This window comes from Rhinopithecus bieti, unplaced genomic scaffold, assembly GCF_001698545.2.
Source record: "Rhinopithecus bieti isolate Rb0 unplaced genomic scaffold, ASM169854v2 scaffold_33652, whole genome shotgun sequence".
Classification (NCBI taxonomy): Eukaryota; Metazoa; Chordata; class Mammalia; order Primates; family Cercopithecidae; genus Rhinopithecus; species Rhinopithecus bieti.
The window spans coordinates 3942951-3960613 of record NW_016814761.1 but is presented as its reverse complement, the minus strand read 5'-3'; the positions used below and the strand labels follow the sequence as shown (position 1 = coordinate 3960613).

The 17663-nt window shown below is 40.8% G+C and overlaps 1 protein-coding gene across 4 annotated transcripts in view; it reads left to right on the top strand.

The window, feature by feature from the left end:
* HP1BP3 (heterochromatin protein 1 binding protein 3) overlaps nt 1-17663 on the top strand; it is a 48195-nt gene that overhangs the window by 27596 nt on the left and 2936 nt on the right. For all 4 annotated transcript variants that reach the window (XM_017852086.1, XM_017852087.1, XM_017852089.1 and 1 more), the window contains 4 exons: nt 4893-4983; nt 12631-12790; nt 15205-15316; nt 17163-17276. In XM_017852086.1, the coding sequence (XP_017707575.1) occupies nt 4893-4983; nt 12631-12790; nt 15205-15316; nt 17163-17276 (477 nt within the window). The remainder of the gene's footprint in view (nt 1-4892; nt 4984-12630; nt 12791-15204; nt 15317-17162; nt 17277-17663) is intronic.

The window sequence follows — 17663 nt, the reverse complement described above, 5'->3', positions numbered from 1 at the left end:
ATCTCTACTAAAAATACAAAAAATTAGCCAGGCATGGTGGCATGCGCCTGTAGTTCTAGCTACTCAGGAGGCCGAGGCAAGAGAATCACTTAAACCTGGGAGGCAGAGTCTGCAGTGAGCCAAGATCACGCCACTGCATTCCAGCCTGGGCGACAGAGTGAGGCTCCATCTCAAAGTAAAATATAAAATATAAAATAAAGAAAAAAACTAAACTAAACTAAAATAAAATAGTAAACATACTACTTATTCATCACGTGCATCACTACCATTCTCTTCCAGGCCACCATCATCTCTCACCTGTATTAGAGCAATAACTTCCTAACTGCTTTTTTCATGCTCCCTTTCAGTATGTTCTTACCATCATAGTGAGAGTGAGACTTTTTGAAAAATGTGATTTCTATGGCTTTAAAATTTATTTATGTATTTATTTATTTATTTGAGAAGGAATCTTGTTCTGTTTCCCTGGCTGGAGTGCAGTGGTGTGATCTTGGCTCACTGCAACCTCCACCCACTGGGTTCAAGCGACTCTCCTGTCTCAGCCTCTCGAGTAGCTGGGATTACAGGCTGTGCCACCATACCCGGGTAATTTCTGTATTTTTAGTAGATTTGGAGTTTCACCATGTTGGCCAGGCTGGTCTCAAATTCCTGGCCTCCAGTGATCTGTCCACCTTGGCCTCCCAAAGGATTACAGACGTGAGCCACTGCACCCAGCCTGTCACTTTTTTTTGTTGTTTTTTTTTCAAGCTAGGGTCTTGCTCTGTTGCCCAGACTGGAGTATAGTGGCAAGATCGCAACTCGTGGCAACCTCAAACTCCTAGGCTCAAACAATCCTCCCACTGCAGCCTCCCAAGTAGCTGGGACTGCAGGAATGTGTCACCACATGCAGCTAATAGTTTTTAAGTTTTTTATAGAGACAATCTCCCTACATTGCCCAGACTGGTCTTTAACTCCTGGCCTCAAGTGATCCTCCTGTTTTGGCCACCCAGGTGTTGGGATTACAGGTGTGAACCACTGTGCCCAGTGTCATGTCGCCTTTCTACTCAAACATTCATGTCCTCCCAACCCCCTCAGTCTTTAGGGTTGAGTGTGGTGGCCCACGCCTGTAATCCCAGCACTTTGGGAGTCTGAGGTGGGTGGATCACGAGGTCAAGAGTTTGAGACCATCCTGGCCAACATGGTGAAACCTCATCTCTACTAAGCATACAAAAATTAGCCGGGCGTGGTGGTGGCACATGCCTGTAATCCCAGCTACTCAGGAGGCTGAGGCAGGAGAATTGCTTGAACCCGGGAGGCAGAGGTTGCAGGGTTGCAGTGAGCCAAGATTGCGCCACTGCACTCCAGCCTGGGCGACAGAGCAAGACTCTGTCTCAGGGGGAAAACAAACACAAACAAAAAAAATCAATCTTTAAAAGTGCCTTTAAATACAAGGCACTACATTCCCTTCTATCTCTGACCTAAGCTACTACTCTTCACTCCCTCACTGGTCTCACAGCCTTTCTGTTGCATTCCCTTTACCTGAATGGCTTTTTCCCCATAAGCCACTTTGCCAGTTCCTTTACTTCCTTAAGTTTTTAGTCTAATATCATCACCAAAGACCTGCCTTGACTATTTTTATTATTGTTGTTACTTTGGCATATAAACAAGAGAAATGTATTTCTCACAGTTGTGCAGACTCAAAGTCTGAGATCCGGGTGCCAGCATGGCTGGGTTCTGTGAGGGCCTCTTCTGCGTTGCAGATTGCCGCCTTCTCATTGTATCTTCATATGAAAGAAGGAGCCCTTAATACTTTCTTAAATGTTTTATCTTGGAAATTTTCAAACATGTACAAAGAAACATAGAGAACATTAACCATCGTACTTAAATCGTTCTTTTTTTTTTTTTTTTTTTTTTTTTGTTGAGATAGGGTTTTGCTCTTGTTTCCCAGGCTGGAGTGCAGTGAGAGTGGTATAATCTTGGCTCACTGCAACCTCCACCTCCCGAGTTCAAGCGATTCTCCTGCCTCATCAGTCTCCCAAGTAGCTGGGATTATAGGCATACGCCACCACACCCAGCTAATTTTGTATTTTTAGTACAGATGGGGTTTCTCCATGTTGGTCAGCCTGGTGTCGAACTCCCGACCTCAGGTGATGTGCCTGCCTCAGCCTCCCAAAGTGCTGGGATTCCAGGCGTGAGCCACCTCACCCGGCCACTTAAATCATTCTTAACAAAATTAATAATTTATTATTATCTAGTACCCAGTCCATGTTCAGGTGTCCCTAGTTGTCTCCAGAATGATATTTTACAGTTGTTTTTCCTAACATGGCCCACACGTTGTGTTTGGTTGATAATGACCAACCAAAACCTCTCTGCCGGTCAGGTGCTGCGATTCACACATGTAATCCCTGCACTTTGGGAGGCCAAAGCAGGAGGATCGCTTGAACTTACAAGTTCGAGACCAGGCTGGGCAACATAGTGGAACCCCCCCCGTACAAAAAAAATAACAAAAATTAGCTGGTGTAATGGCATGTGCCTATAGTACCAACTACTCGGGAGGCTGAGGCGGCAGAAGGGTTGCTTGAGCCTGGGAGATCGAGGCTGCAGTGAGCCGTGATCATACCACTGCGCTTCAGCCTGAGTGACACAGTGAGATCCTCTCTCTCAAAAAAAAAAAAAAAAAAAAGGGCTGGGCGCGGTGGCTCACGCCTGTAATCCCAGCACTTTGGGAGGCCGAGGCAGGCGGATCATGAGGTCAGGAGATCGAGACAATCCTGGCTAACATGGTGAAACCCCGTCTCTATTAAAAATACAAAAAATTAGCTGGGCGTGGTGACAGGCACCGGTAGTCCCAGCTACTTGGAAGGCTGAGGCAGGAGAATCACTTCAACCTGGGGGGTGGAGGTTGCAGTGAGCCAAGATCTCGCCGCTGCACTCCATCCAGCCTGGGCGATGAGCAAGACTCCATCTCAAAAAAAAAAAAAAAACAAAAATGTTTAACTCATAGAGTTTGAGTTTCTTAGTCTGTGCTAAACACTTAGAATAGTCCTTGGCACCTAGTAAATGTTCAACTAATGTTATTCTTAGTCTCAGTTCCAACTTCCCATAGTATGACCATCACAGCATGCTAAGCAGGATTCTAATATTTAAAGACATCATGTTTTTTTTTGTTTTGTTTTGTTTTTTATTTTTTTTGAGACAGAGTCTTGCTCCGCTGTCCAGGCTAGATTGCAATGGCACAGTCTCAACTCACTGCAGCCTCCACCTCCCGGGTTCAAATGATTCTCCTGCTTCAGCCTCCTAAGTAGCTGGGACTACAGTTGCCTGACACCACGCCTGGCTAATTTTTTTTATGTTTTTGGTGGAGCCACTGTTTCACTGTGTTGGCCAGGCTGGTCTCGAACTCCTGACATCGTGATCCGCCAGCCTGGCCTCCCAGAGTGTTGGGATTACAAGCATGAGCCACCGTGCCCGGCCAAGATATTGGTTTTTTATATAACATGCAAATTACCTTCTTAATTTGATAACAGTGATTTTTTTGCAACCCTAGAAGAAGAACTGGACATATTGGGTACACAGAGACTCTGAGTTGGCCTTGAAGAAAGTGTCTTTCGAAATTTTTTAGGTCTGTCATATGGCATTAGAAGTGAAATGTTAAAATCTAATCTTCAGCCAGGCGTGGTGCCTCATGCCTGTAATCCCAGCATTTTGGGAGGCCTTAGTGAGAGGATTGCTCGAGGCCAGGAGTTGAAGACCAGCCTGGGAAACATAGTGAGACTCCATCTCTACCAAAACAGCAACAACGACAACAAAAAATCAATTTAGCCAAGCATAGTGGCACACACTATACACCCAGCTAGTCCCAGCTACTTGGGAGCCCAAGGCAGGTGGATTTGTGTGAGCCTAGGAGATCGAGGCTGCAGCTCGCCATGGTTTGCCACTGCACTACATCCTGGGCAACAGAGCGAGACTCTGTATCCAAAAAAAAAAAAAATTCTCATGTAAGATGTAACTCATACTCTGTTTTTGGCTTTTCTCTATTTACATCAAAAAGTGAGCACAGCCCAGGATGCAGTATTATACCCTATACTTTTCTCTAAACATACTAATTTATTTGGAGACCTCTTAGATTCTTAATTTTCAACTCTTAGTTATTTCAAGAGTTCTCTTGATTTTCTTAATTTCGTGTATGCATTTCTGACAGGCCGGTGTTCACAGTTGGCCTCAGAGAATTCCAGAGTTGAATGAGACTTTTAAGATATCCATCCTTTGCTTGATTACTCAGTTTGATCATGGTTGTGGTCCAGTAGCAACCAGTGGTGGGTGGGTTTTTGGAGTGTCTTGGCAATTTAGAAATTGGTTCTATATGGTATGAGATTCTGTATGTATAGATAATGACTTAGCTTCTTTACTTTAAAGAAAAGAGTACCTCTTGTTAAGGATGCCAGCAATTTGTTACTACTTTTTTTCATTTTAACAAAGCTAATACCTATAATAGTAATCGGAGGCTGGGCATGGTGGCTCCCGCCTGTAATCCCAGCACTTTCGGAGACCAAAGTGGGCAGATCACCTGAGGTCAAGAGTTCGAGACCAGCCTGACCAACATGGGGAAACCCCGTCTCTACTAAAAATACAAAATTAGCTGGGCGTGGTGGCGCATGCCTGTTATCCCCCAGCTACTTGGGAGGCCGAGGCAGGAGAATTGCTGAACCCGGGAAGTGGAGGTTGCAGTGAGCCAAGATCGTGCCATTGCACTCCAGCCTGGGCAACAAGAGTAAAGCTCCATCTCAAAAAAAGTAATGATAATAATAGTAATCAGAACTCTTGATCTGGGAATAACCCTGTATCTCTTTCTTTACATTTTTCTTTCATTAATGTATTTATCACTGTTTTTTTTGTTTGTTTGTTTTTCTTTGCAGGCCTCAGCTGTTGAAGAACGCTCTGCAGAGAGCAGTAGAGAGAGGCCAGTTAGAACAGATAACTGGCAAAGGTGCTTCAGGGACATTCCAGGTTAGAAATCAGAGGCCTGGTTGTGGAGAAGTGCTTTTTAAAGTTTTTGGTTTCAGGACCTCCTTATACTGTAAAATTTATTGAGGAACCTCAAATAATTTTTGTTTATGTGGGTTGTATCTGTCAATATTTACTATGTTAAAAACTAACACTGAGATCTGGGTGTGGTGGCTCACACCTGTAATCCCAGCACTTCGGGAGGCTGAGGCAGGTGGATCTAACCTGCGGTTGGAAGTTCGAGACCAGCCTGGTGAAACCCTGTTGTCTCTACTAAAAATACAAAAATGAACTGGGCGTGGTGGCACGTGCCTGTAGTCCCAGCTACTTGGAAGGCTGAGGCAGGAGAATCACTTGAATGCGGGAGGTGGAGGTTGCATTGAGCCGAGATCGCACCACTGTGCTCTAGCCTAGGTGACAGAGTGAGATTCCATCTCAAAAAAAAAAAGAAAATTAACTGAGGAAAAATTTAAATATTTATTGATTTACTTTAAAATAATAGTAGAAAACCCATTACATGTTAACATAAATTACATATTTTTTAGTGAAAAATAACTGTCCTTCCCCTTCACCTCCCAGCCCTTTTTTTGAGACAGCGTTTCGCTCTGTTTCCCGGGCTGGAGTGCAGTAGCACAATCACAGCTCACTGTAGCCTCTATCTCCCAGGTTCAAGCGATCCTCCAGCGTCAGCCTCCCAAAGTGCTGGGATTGTAGGTGTGAGCCTATAATCTGTCTTCCCCAATTTTTTTTAATGAGAAGTCATCAGGCGCTGTTTACATTTTTGCAAATGTCTTTAACGTGTAGCATAACAGAAGACAGCTAGTATCTGTTCCAGTTTATTTCGGGTTACTTATTTGAAGAAAATCTGACCTCACACAGAAATACAGTTAGAAAATGATGGAATATTTTAAGATAACTTTCAGATAGTTGTAGAAATTATTATTTCATACTACACCAAAACTCAACAAATTGTTATTTTTTAACAGCTTTATTGAGGTCGATTTACATACCATATACAATTTAATTTATATAATTACAGTTTATAACCCAGTGATTTTTAGTAACTTTATAGAGTTGTACAACTGTTACAGTCCAATTTTTGGATATTTCTGTCACCCAAAAAAGATCCCTTGTAACCATTTGCAGTCACTCCCTATTCCAAAAGCAACCTCAGGCAACCTCTAATCTGTTCTCTGTCTGCAGATGTGCGTTTTCTTCATGTTTCATGTGGATAGAATCATGTACTATGTGATCTTCTGTGTCTGGCTTCTTTTACCTTGATGTTTTTGAATTTTATCCACGTTGCAGCATGTACCAGTACTTTCATTCTTTTTTATTGTCCAATAGTATTTCATTCTGTGGATGTCACATTTTGTTTATCCATTCATGAAATGATGATGGACATTTGGATTATTTCTGCTTTTCAGCTAATTAAGAATAATACTGCCTATGAACATTTATGTTCAAGTCTGTGTGTGGATATGTTTTCAGGACTTGCTGGGCCATATGGTAAATTTATATTCTAAGAAACTGGCAGTGTTTATAAGGGCTCAAGTCATTTTGTTTTGTTTTGTTTTGAGATAGGGTCTCACTCTGTCACCCAGGCTAGAGTGCAGTGGTGTGATCTCAGCTCACTGCAACCTCTACCTCCCTGGCTCAATTGATCCTCTCATCTTAGCCTCCCTAGTATCTGGGATTATAGGAGCGCACCACCATGCCTGATTAATTTTTCTGTTTTTTATAGAAATGGGGTTTCACCATGTTGCCCAGGCTGCTCTTGAACTTCTGGGTTCAGTGAAGTAGTCTGCCTGCCTCAGCTTCCTGAGGTGTTGGAATTACAGGTGTGACCCACCGCACCTGACCAGGGCTCAGTTTTCTCCATATCCTCTTGAACATTTGTTACTCTTTTTTGTTATAGCCATACTAGTGGATATAGGGTATCTCATTGTAGTTTTGATTGGCATTTCCCTAATAGTTACTGATGTTGAGCATCTCTTGTGCTTAAGGCCATTTGTTTATTTTCTGTAGTGAAATGTGTATTCAGATCTTTTGCCCATTTTAAAAATGGAGTTATTCGCTATAAGAATTCATTACTCTAGATATAAAGTCCCATCAAGTTTTTTCTCCTGTGACTTTCTCAGTAGTATCTTTTGAAGTGTTTAATTTTTGATGAAGTCCTATTTATCATTTTTAAAAATTGCTTTTGCAGTTTTATGGTTATCTAAGAAACATTGCCTAAGTAAAGGTAATGAAAATTTACTCCTATGTTTTGGAGTTTTATAGTTTTGGCTTTTAAATTTAGGTCTGTGATCTATATTGTTTTGTTTATAGTGTGAGGTAAGGGTATAATTTATCTTTTTGCATGTGGGTATCTGATCATCCCAGCACCTTTTATTGAAAAGACTGTCCCTTCCCTATTGAATTGCCTTAGCATCTTATGAAAATCAGTTGACCATAAATACAAGGGTTTATTTCTGGATTCTGAGTTCTCTTTTGTTGTTCTATATATGTGTATCCTTCATGCCAGTACTCCACTGTCTTATTGGCTGTAGCTTTAGAGTGAATTTTGAAATTTGGAATTATAAGCCCTCTAACTTTTTCAGGAATGTTTTGACTATGCTGGGCCTTGTACAGTTCCACACAAATTGTCCATTTCTGCCAAAAAACAAACAGCTGGAGTTTTAGTAGGAATTGCATTGAACCTATAGATCAATTTGGGGAGACTCACTATCTTTACAATGTTGAGTTTTCCAATCCATGACACAGAAGGTCTCTTTTTAATTTCTCTCAGTAGTCTTTTGTAGTTTTCGGTATACAAGTCTTGAATTTTTTTTGTTAAATTTATTGCCAAGTATTTTATTCTTTTTCCATGCTGTCATGAATGGTGGAAGTGTTTTCTAATTTTCGTTTTCAGGTTGTTAATGCTAACCTATAGAAATACAATTGATTTGTCCATTGCTCTTGTGTCCTTCACCGTTGCTAAACTCACCAGTTGTAGTAGTTTCTTTGTGAATTCCATACAGTTTTCTATATACAGGATCCGTTATCTGCAAATAAAGAGCATTTTACTTGTTTCTTTCCAGTCTGTATGTCTTTTACTTCTTCTGATTGCCTGATTGCTCTAGATTAACCTCCATTACAGTGTTGAATAGAAGTAGTAACAGCAGACATCTTTGCCTTGTTCCACATCCTGGAGAGAAAACATTCAGTCTTTCACAAGTTAGTTGTAGGTTTTTCATAGATGCCTATTGTCAGGTTGAGCAAGTTCCCTTCTATGCTACTAGTTTCCTGGGAGTTTTTTTTTTTTTTTATCATGAATGGCTGTTGGATTTGTCAAGTGCTTTTTCAGTGTCTGTTAAGATGATTGTGTGGTTTGTGTCCTTTGTTCATATGGTCTGTTAACATTATTTGTTTTGTGATAAATTCTTTAAAGTTTAGTTGCCATGTGGAACCTGAAACCATAATCAGTGAATTTCTTGGACTATGTTACCTTAAAATTTGTTGAACTTTGAATAGATATTTTAATCCAACATAATTTTGTAGCACAATACATTGGTCATTTGAAAAACAGTGGCTTGCAGTTATGTAGATTTTCCAAATGTTGGCATTTCATTATATACGATAACAAAAATCACAGTCATTGGTATCGGCCACTGATCTTATAAGAACAGTATTTAAGTATTGGGAAAATAACCAACTCACAGTGATAGACACAAGTTTTTCAGAATTTAAATTTTCTCTTGAAAGTTTGAATTTTATCATTGGCAACAAATACTATTGTTTTTTGACATGGCCGGCTCTAGTTCATTTTCAAGATACTGTCTACCTCATAACCAGTAGGTTAGCTGTCAGTTATTTCTTCAAGTAAAAAAAGTATTCCAGGCCAGGCGCAGTGGCTCACACCTGTAATCCCAGCACTTTGGGAGGCCGAGGCCGGCGAATCATGAGGTCAGGAGATCGAGACCATCCTGGCTAACACGGTGAAACCCAGTCTCTAATAAAAATACAAAAAATTAGCTGGGCATGGTGGCACACGCCTGCAATCCCAGCTACTAGGCTGAGGCAGGAGAATCGCTTGAACCCGGGAGGCGGAGGTTGCAGTGAGCCGAGATCACACCACTGTACTCCTTCTAGGCTGGGTGACAGAATGAGACTCTGTCTAAAAAAAAAAAAAAAAAAAGAAGAAAGTGTTCGAAGAAAAGTGCAGCTAATTCAGCTCGTAACTCTAACAATTACACAAGAGCTTTTCCTGGATACCATCATGTCTGCATATGTAGCAGATACAGATTATGTGTTCTTCCTGTTTCATCCCATAAAATATTCTAAAGACACATATTCAGAAGTTGAGATAGTTTTTAGAACTTTATCAAGGGCATTCTAAGTGAATTGGTACTCTTTTTTAAAACCGTAAGTACATAGCAGTAAAGAAGACAATAACCACATTTTTGTGCCTCTGCCTTTATCTGTGGTAAGCTGACAGCAGTTTTACTCACCATTGCTTCTGCACTATCAGTGCAATTGTCAAAATAGTGAAAAGGCCAGGTTTGGTGACTCACACCTGTAATCCTAGCACTTTGGGATGCTGAGGCGGGCGGTTTACTTGGTCAGGAGTTCGAGGCCAGCCTGGCCAACATGGTGAAACCTCGTCTCTACTAAAAATACAAAAATTAGCCAGGTGTGGTGGCGGGTGCCTGTAGTCCCAGCTACTCAGGAGATAGATGCAGGAGAATCTCTTGAATCCGGGAAGCGGCGGTTGCAGTGAGCCCAGACCACGCCATTGCACTCCAGTCTGGACAACAGAGTGAAACTCTGTCTCAAAAAAGAAAAAAGACAGTGAAAAAGTAAATCACATCTTAAGTTTTTGTTTGTTTGTCTTTTGAGATGGAGTCTTGCTGCAGTGAGTACAGTGACTTGATCTCGGCTCACTGCAACCTCCACCTCCCAGGTTCAAGCGATTCTCCTGCCCCAGCCTCCCAAGTAGCTGGGATTACAGGCATGTACCACCACACCCGGCTAATTTTTGTATTTTTGGTAGAGACGGGGTTTCACCATGTTGGCCAGGCTGGTCTTGAGCTCCTGACCTCAGGTGATCCACCCGTCTCAGCCTCCCAAAGTGCTGGGATTACAGGCGTGAGCCACCACGTCTGGCCTATCTTAGTTTTATTATACAAATAGTTTTGATCTTGCAGATCCTCTGAAAGGGTCTCAGGAACCCAGACGGTTGTAACCAGACCATTCTTTAAGAACCACTAACCAGTTTTGTAGAGGATTTCTGGTTTTCTCCTTTTCCCTTTTTGCGTATTATTGCTAACCTTTGTTCCCACACCTTTCATTTTCAATGTATGCTATGTAATTTTCTTTTGTATGATACTTTTTTTTTTTAGTTTATTTATTTATTTATTTTTAGAGACAGAGTCTTGGTCTGTCACTCAAACTGGAGTATAGTGATGTAATCATAGCTCACTGTAGCCTCAACTTCCTGGGCTTAAGCCATCCTCCTGCCTCAGCCTTTCATGTAGGTAGGACTACAGGCACGCCACCATTCATAGCTAGTTTTTAAATTTTTAGTAGACAGAGGGTCTCGCCATGTTGCCCAGTTTGGTCTTGAACTCTTGGCCTCAAGCAGTCCTCCCCCATTAGCCTCCCAAAGTACTGGGATTACTGTGCTCACTGATAACCTAAATATTTATCAAAATTTTTCATTGCTATTTTCCTCATAAGATTAAAAGGGCTATTTATTATTTTTTATAACTACAGCTGACCCTTGAACAACATAGGGGTTAAAGGTGCAGATTCCCCATGCATTAAAAAAATTTCATACATAACTTTAGATTCCCAGCAAACTTGACTCTTAATAGCCTACTGTTGACCGGAAGCCTTACAAACAGTTAATACACATTTTGTGTGTTGTATGTATGATATAATGTACTCTTACAATAAAGTAAGCTAGAGAAAAGAAAATGTTATTGAGAAAATCATAAGAAAGAGGAAATATGGCCGGCCACAGTGGCTCACACCTGTAATCCCAGCACTTCGGGAGGCCGAGGCAGGCAGATCTCCTAAGGTCTGGAGTTTGAGACCAGCTTGGCCAACATGGTGAAACCATGTCTCTACTAAAAATAGAAAAATGAGCCGGGCCTGGGGGTGGACGCCTATAATCCCAGCTACTTGGGAAGTTGAGGCAGGAGAATTGCTTGAACCTAGGAGACAGAGGTTGCAGTGAGCCGAGACCATGCCATTGCAATCCAGCCTGGACAACAGAGCAAGACTCCATCTCAAAAAAAAAAAAAAAAAAAAAAAAAAAGAATATATTTACTCTTCATTAAGTGGAAGTAGATGATCATAAATGTCTTTATCCTTGTCATCTTCGAGTTGAGTAGGCTGAGGAGGACAAGGAGGTATTGGTCTTGCTGTCTTAGGGTGGCAGGCAGAGGCAGAAGAAAATCCACATATAAGTGGACCAGCACAGATAAAATTGTGTTGTGTTCAAGGGTCAGATGTACTTCATTTTTCAGATTCAGAAAAGTGAAATATTCTCAAATAAAATAATAATTATTTATTTATTTATTTTAGACAGAATCTTGCTCTGTCGCTGAGGCTGGAGTTCACTGGCATGATTTCGGCACACTGCAACCTCCGCCTCTTGGGTTCAAGTGATTCTCCTGCCTCAGCCTCCCAAATAGCTGGGACCACAGGCACTTGCCACCAAACCTGGCTATTATTATTATTATTATTATTATTTTGTATTTTAGTAGAAACAGGGTTTCACCATGTTGGCCAGGATGGTCTCAATCTTCTGATCCATCCCCCTCAGCCTCTCAAAGTGCTGCGATTACAGGTGTGAACCACCATGCCCGCCTCCTCTCTTTCAAGACATAACCCAGGTTTCTCTTGCTTGAGAAACCATTCCTGACTCCTTGAGCCAGGCTTAACTGGCCCCTTATCTGTGCTCCAACAGTAATCTCTTTAAATATACAGTATAAATATAGGTTTTTCCCNTAATTATTTATTTATTTATTTATTTATTTATTTTTAGACAGAATCTTGCTCTGTCGCTGAGGCTGGAGTTCACTGGCATGATTTCGGCACACTGCAACCTCCGCCTCTTGGGTTCAAGTGATTCTCCTGCCTCAGCCTCCCAAATAGCTGGGACCACAGGCACTTGCCACCAAACCTGGCTATTATTATTATTATTATTATTATTTTGTATTTTTAGTAGAAACAGGTTTTCACCATGTTGGCCAGGCTGGTCTCGAACTCCTGGCCTTGAGTGATCTGCCTGCCTGTTCCTCCCAAAGTGCTGGGACTATGTGTGAGTACCCAGCCAAACGAATCTTAATTTTTAGGGACCTAACTGGTCAACCTGCTTATTGGGGTACAGTTGTTGGTATCTTTGGGTTAGGTTGGCTATCATTTTAGGGTGGATGGAGGGTAGATGGAAGAAGAAAATATCCATAGCAGGGTTGGGACTTCTCAGTTAGATTGAATACCTGTTGAATGGGAAGAGAAAGTCCCTAAGCTGACAATTTATTGTAAAACATATCTGTGCTAATGCAGGAACTCCGACCCACCTGGTGCAGAGGAGTCTTGTCTTGACCTGCTTTGGGAGAGTGTTGTCTTGATGCTTTTCTCTTCCTCCTTGGAAAACAGCTGAAGAAATCAGGGGAGAAACCCCTGCTTGGTGGAAGCCTGATGGAATATGCAATCTTGTCTGCCATTGCTGCCATGAATGAGCCGAAGACCTGCTCTACCACTGCTCTGAAGAAGTATGTCCTAGAGAATCACCCAGGAACCAATTCTAACTATCAAAGTAAGACTCAGTTGTGTATATTTATTTGGGGTTAGGAGAATTTTCTTTTGAAAACACCATAGAGGTCCGAGTGTTGTGACTCATAGCTGTAATCCCAGCACTTTGGGAGGCGGATCACGAGGTAGGGAGTTCGAGACCAGTCTGGCCAACATAGTGAAAATCCATCTCGACTTAAAATACAAAAATATTAGCAGGGTGTAGTGGTTGTGCGCCTGTAGTCCCAGCTACTCGGGAGGCTGAGGCAGGAGAAATGCATGAAGCCAGGAAGCAGAGGTTGCAGTGAGCTGAGATCACACCATTGCATTCCAGTCCGGGCGACAGTTGCAAGACTGTGTCTCAAAACAAAAAAAAAAAGAAGAAAAAAACATAGAGATCATGCTATTAATGTCAAAGTATTAACTACTGATGGTGAAAACCAAGAGGGAACAGCCTCACAAATTTAATATTTACAAAAAGAAAAACAGAAATAATCAAAACTGAATTCTTAATTTAAAGCATATGCTTGTAAGAAGTTGATTTTACTTTACTGTAAATTTTATTTTATTTTATTTTATTTTATTTATTTATTTTTTTTGAGACGGAGTCTTGCTCTGTCCCCCGGGCTGGAGTGCAGTGGCCGGATCTCAGCTCACTGCAAGCTCCGCCTCCCGGGTTTATGCCATTCTCCTGCCTCAGCCTCCCGAGTAGCTGGGACTACAGGCGCCCGCCACCTCGCCCGGCTAGTTTTTTGTATTTTTTAATAGAGACGAGGTTTCACTGTATTAGCTAGGATGGTCTTGATCTCCTGACCTCGTGATCCACCCGTCTTGGCCTCCCAAAGTGCTGGGATTACAGGCTTGAGCCACCACGCCCAGCCGTAAATTTTATTTTTTTAACTGATTTTATTTTTCTGATATTTATTGTAATTCAGATAAATCTCTGGGTTCAAAACAACTCTAAATTATAGTATATTTTTTCCTACTTCTGTATGTTCACCAAAAACATCTAATTTTACTTTGAAACAAAGCCAGGATTTTAGAATACTTACTACTTACATTATTAACCTAAGCCCCACAACAGAAAATACTTTATTTCAGTGAAGTATATTTACTCTAGGAGGTGGTGATTTGAGATGAGACACCCTGCCTTATCAGCATTATCAGGTATGGATTGGTGAGACTGGGTGACTTCTCAATGAACTATTAGAAGAGACACAGTGTTGTAGGGTGAGGGATATGGAAATTAAGTAACCGAAGAAGACAGTCCAGAATATATTATTGTAAATTAAAAGGTAATTTTGAAGTCTTTTTTTTTTTTTAGACAGAGTCTCTCTTGCCCAGGCTGGGGAGCGTAGTGGTGCGATCTCCGCTCACTGCATATTTCGCCTCTCCTGGGTTCACGCCATTCTCCTTCCTCCACCTCCTGAGAAGCTGGGACTGCAGGCATCTTCCAGCACACCCAGCTAATTTTTGTTTGTTTGTTTTTGTTTTGTTTCTGTTTTTTTTGGTAGAGACAGGGTTTCACCGTGTTAGCCAGGATGATCTCGATCTCCTTACCTCATGATCTGCCCACCTTGGCCTCCCAAAGTGCTAGGATTACAGGCATGAGCCACCACGCCCGGCCTATTTCATGATTTTCTGTTTGCCAAATGTTTTAAGAGAAGATTAATTTGGTTAACAAGCCTTTCAGTTTCATTGATATTTGCAGCTGTTTTTTGGATACTGAATCACCATAAAATATATTTTGGATATGTCTCTGTAAGGAAGATGAGAATGAAGGACTTCAGGAACCATGATACTGTTTTGTTACTGTTTACTGATTTATGAATAATTCGTTCTGTTCCTCTTTATAAGATATTCTCCTAGATGATTATCAATACCTATAGGTAGATATTCAAATGAATAGAAATAATTAAATATTTAATTTTAGGTCTGCTGTTTATGTCCTACCTTAGAGCAAGTCACTTAACTACTTTGAGCTCAAGTCATTTAACCACTCTGGGGTTTTTTCTTTTCTGTGAAATAAGGTATTTGACTCAATGGTCTCTAATGTCTCTTTTCATTATAACTCTTGCCAGGTATGGTGGCTCATACCTGGAGTCCCAGCAGTTTGGGAGGCCAAGGTGGGAGTATTGCTTGAGCCCAGGAGATTGAGACCAGCCTGGGCAATATAGTGAGACTTTGTCTCTATATTTTGCAAAATTTTTAAATATATGTATATGTATGTATGTATATAATTTAACTCTTGCCAAACTTATAGGCATTAAATAAATGTTTAATGAATTAAATACCTTTGAACACATAGGATTCGCTTAGTGTATGTCAGTTACTATATGTGACAGGATATTAAATTGATGGGCATCTGTTTGTGGTTGAGGGGTTGAGGAAATTATCTAAATAACTAGATAACTTTCATTTCTGAATTTTTTTATTTAGTGCATTTGCTGAAAAAAACTCTGCAGAAATGCGAAAAGAATGGGTGGATGGAACAGATCTCTGGGAAAGGGTTCAGTGGCACCTTCCAGCTCTGTTTTCCCTATTATCCCAGGTAAGCACTTAGCCTATAATAGATCACTGTAAATTTATAATCTGATTCTAAGTTACACGTTTAGTTTAATTTATTTTACACTCATTACTGTTTTAGTGAACTGGAAATACAGTCATCCTTTGTTACGTGTGGGGCATTGGTTACAGAACTGCCCTCATACCCAAATGCGCATGTACCCAGCCCTGTGGAATCTATGTATCTGAAAAGTCTGTCCTCCTTGTATGCAGGCTTTGCATCCTGCGAATGTTATATTTCTGATCTGTGTCTGGTTGAAAAAAAAGTCCACATATAAAGTGGACTCATGCGTTTCAAACCTGTGTTGTTCAAAGGTCAACTGTATTTGAAAATAAAGATGACTTAAGGCAGTATTATTTTGGAGTAAAAGGTTTTTGTTTAAAAATAGGGATTTTAGCCAGGCATCAGATTATTTGAGATCCTTGGATGGTCACTTTGATATTCATTCCGTCTTTATCAAGTAAATGATAATGACAGATTCTTAGAGGATTACGAATGAGTTTTTGTTTTTGTTTTTTGAGACAGGGTCTCACTCTGTCGTCCAGGCTGGAGCAGTGGTATAATCTTAGCTCACTGCATCCTCCGCCTCCTGGGCTCAAGTGATCCTCCCACCTCAGTCTCCCACGTAGCTGGGACTACAGATGCGTACTACCACACCCGGCTAATTTTTGTGTTTTTGTAGAGATGGGGTCTTGCCATGTTATCCAGGCTGGCCTTGAACTCCTGGGCTCAAGCAGTCCTCCCGTCTCAGCCTCCCAAAGTGATGGGATTATATGTATAAGTTTTAATTGTCCAATACCAAGTGGGGAGAACATTGACTGTTTCCAAGAATCTTAACTCTGCCTTCATACTGTAGAGACAGGGACACTTTTACTTGAAAATTTGTCTCTTGCAAATACCTTATTTATTCTTTGAAACAAAAACATGTATTGAGCACCTCCTGTGGTCCAAGCATTGTTTCGTGCACCGGTGTTAAAGCCTTTTGATTTCCAGTAAAGTACATAACATATACCACTAAGACCCTGTTTTAGCAAGACTGTTGTGTAACTTTCTTATATTTTTCTGTACAAACATAAGTGTTACTTGGCTGAATACATATTATATGAGTTTTTCAAACATTAAATTAAATTCCCAAAGTCACACATACAAAATGTTACATTCTGCCAGGTGTGGTGGGATGCACTCGTAGTCCTAGCTACTTGGGAAGGTGAGGTGGGAGGATCCCTTGAGCCTAGGAATTTGATTCCAGCCTGGGCAACATAGCAAGACTCTGTGTCTGAAAAAAACAAGAAACACACATACATATATGTATGTATATATGTTATCATTTAAGGACATGTTAATCAGAGGAATCAAGGTTTATACCACCAAGGACAAAAAGAGTTTAGGAGATCCTTGCTGAATTTCTCTAAAGCTTTGAAGAGATTTAGGCCTTTGAGGTCTTCTGTTAAGACTTGGAGGTCTTTTGCCAGTATTTATTGTGAGGCTGAAGTGTGTATTCCGTGCAGACTGTTCATTGCTCATTGGCTAATACAGTGCCAGACTCATATTAGGAGTTTACATAGTTGTTTACTAAGTAAATGATTATGAGTTAATTTTATTAAATAGTGGGTATAGAGTTAGGTATGGTGCAGGACTTTTATAGATTTGGCATAACTTTATATGTATGTTCAAAATACGGTAAATTGTAACTTGATACATGTAACCTAACTTGACATTTTTGGGAAGGGTGGGAAGAAGTGGGAAATGTCCAGGTAAGAGCATCTAGGTTCACATTATTTTTCTTGTTTTATATGGGACTTGTGTTTTAATCTAATTTTTCCCCCCATAGCCCAGGAGTTCTATTTCCGAAGAAAGAGCCAGACGATTCTAGAGATGAGGATGAGGATGAAGATGAGTCATCAGAAGAAGACTCTGAGGATGAAGAGCCACCACCTAAGAGAAGGTGAAAACCCCTTGTGGGGAGGACACTAAATACCTCAGAGCTGAAAAATAGTACTATAGGAGGGGCTGAAGCTAAAAAGTGTTTCAGAAACTCAGGATCCCTCTCAAGTTCTTTATATAAATTTGGATTGATCTTCTCTCTTGAAAATCAAGGGCTCCAAACTTTTAGGGCAAGCCTCTGTGTATCCATAGTTTAGTTATTCAAAGAAAAATAATTCCACTTTTCCCTAGGAAAAACTTCATGAAATTATGTCTAGACTTCATGAATTGGTTGAATTTTATTTTAGTAAAATCTCTAGTAAAAAATTGTCACATTCTTATTCTTAACATGAGTGACTGCTTCATATGCCATTGCTCTCTCTCTCTTTTTTTTTTTTTTTTTTTTTTT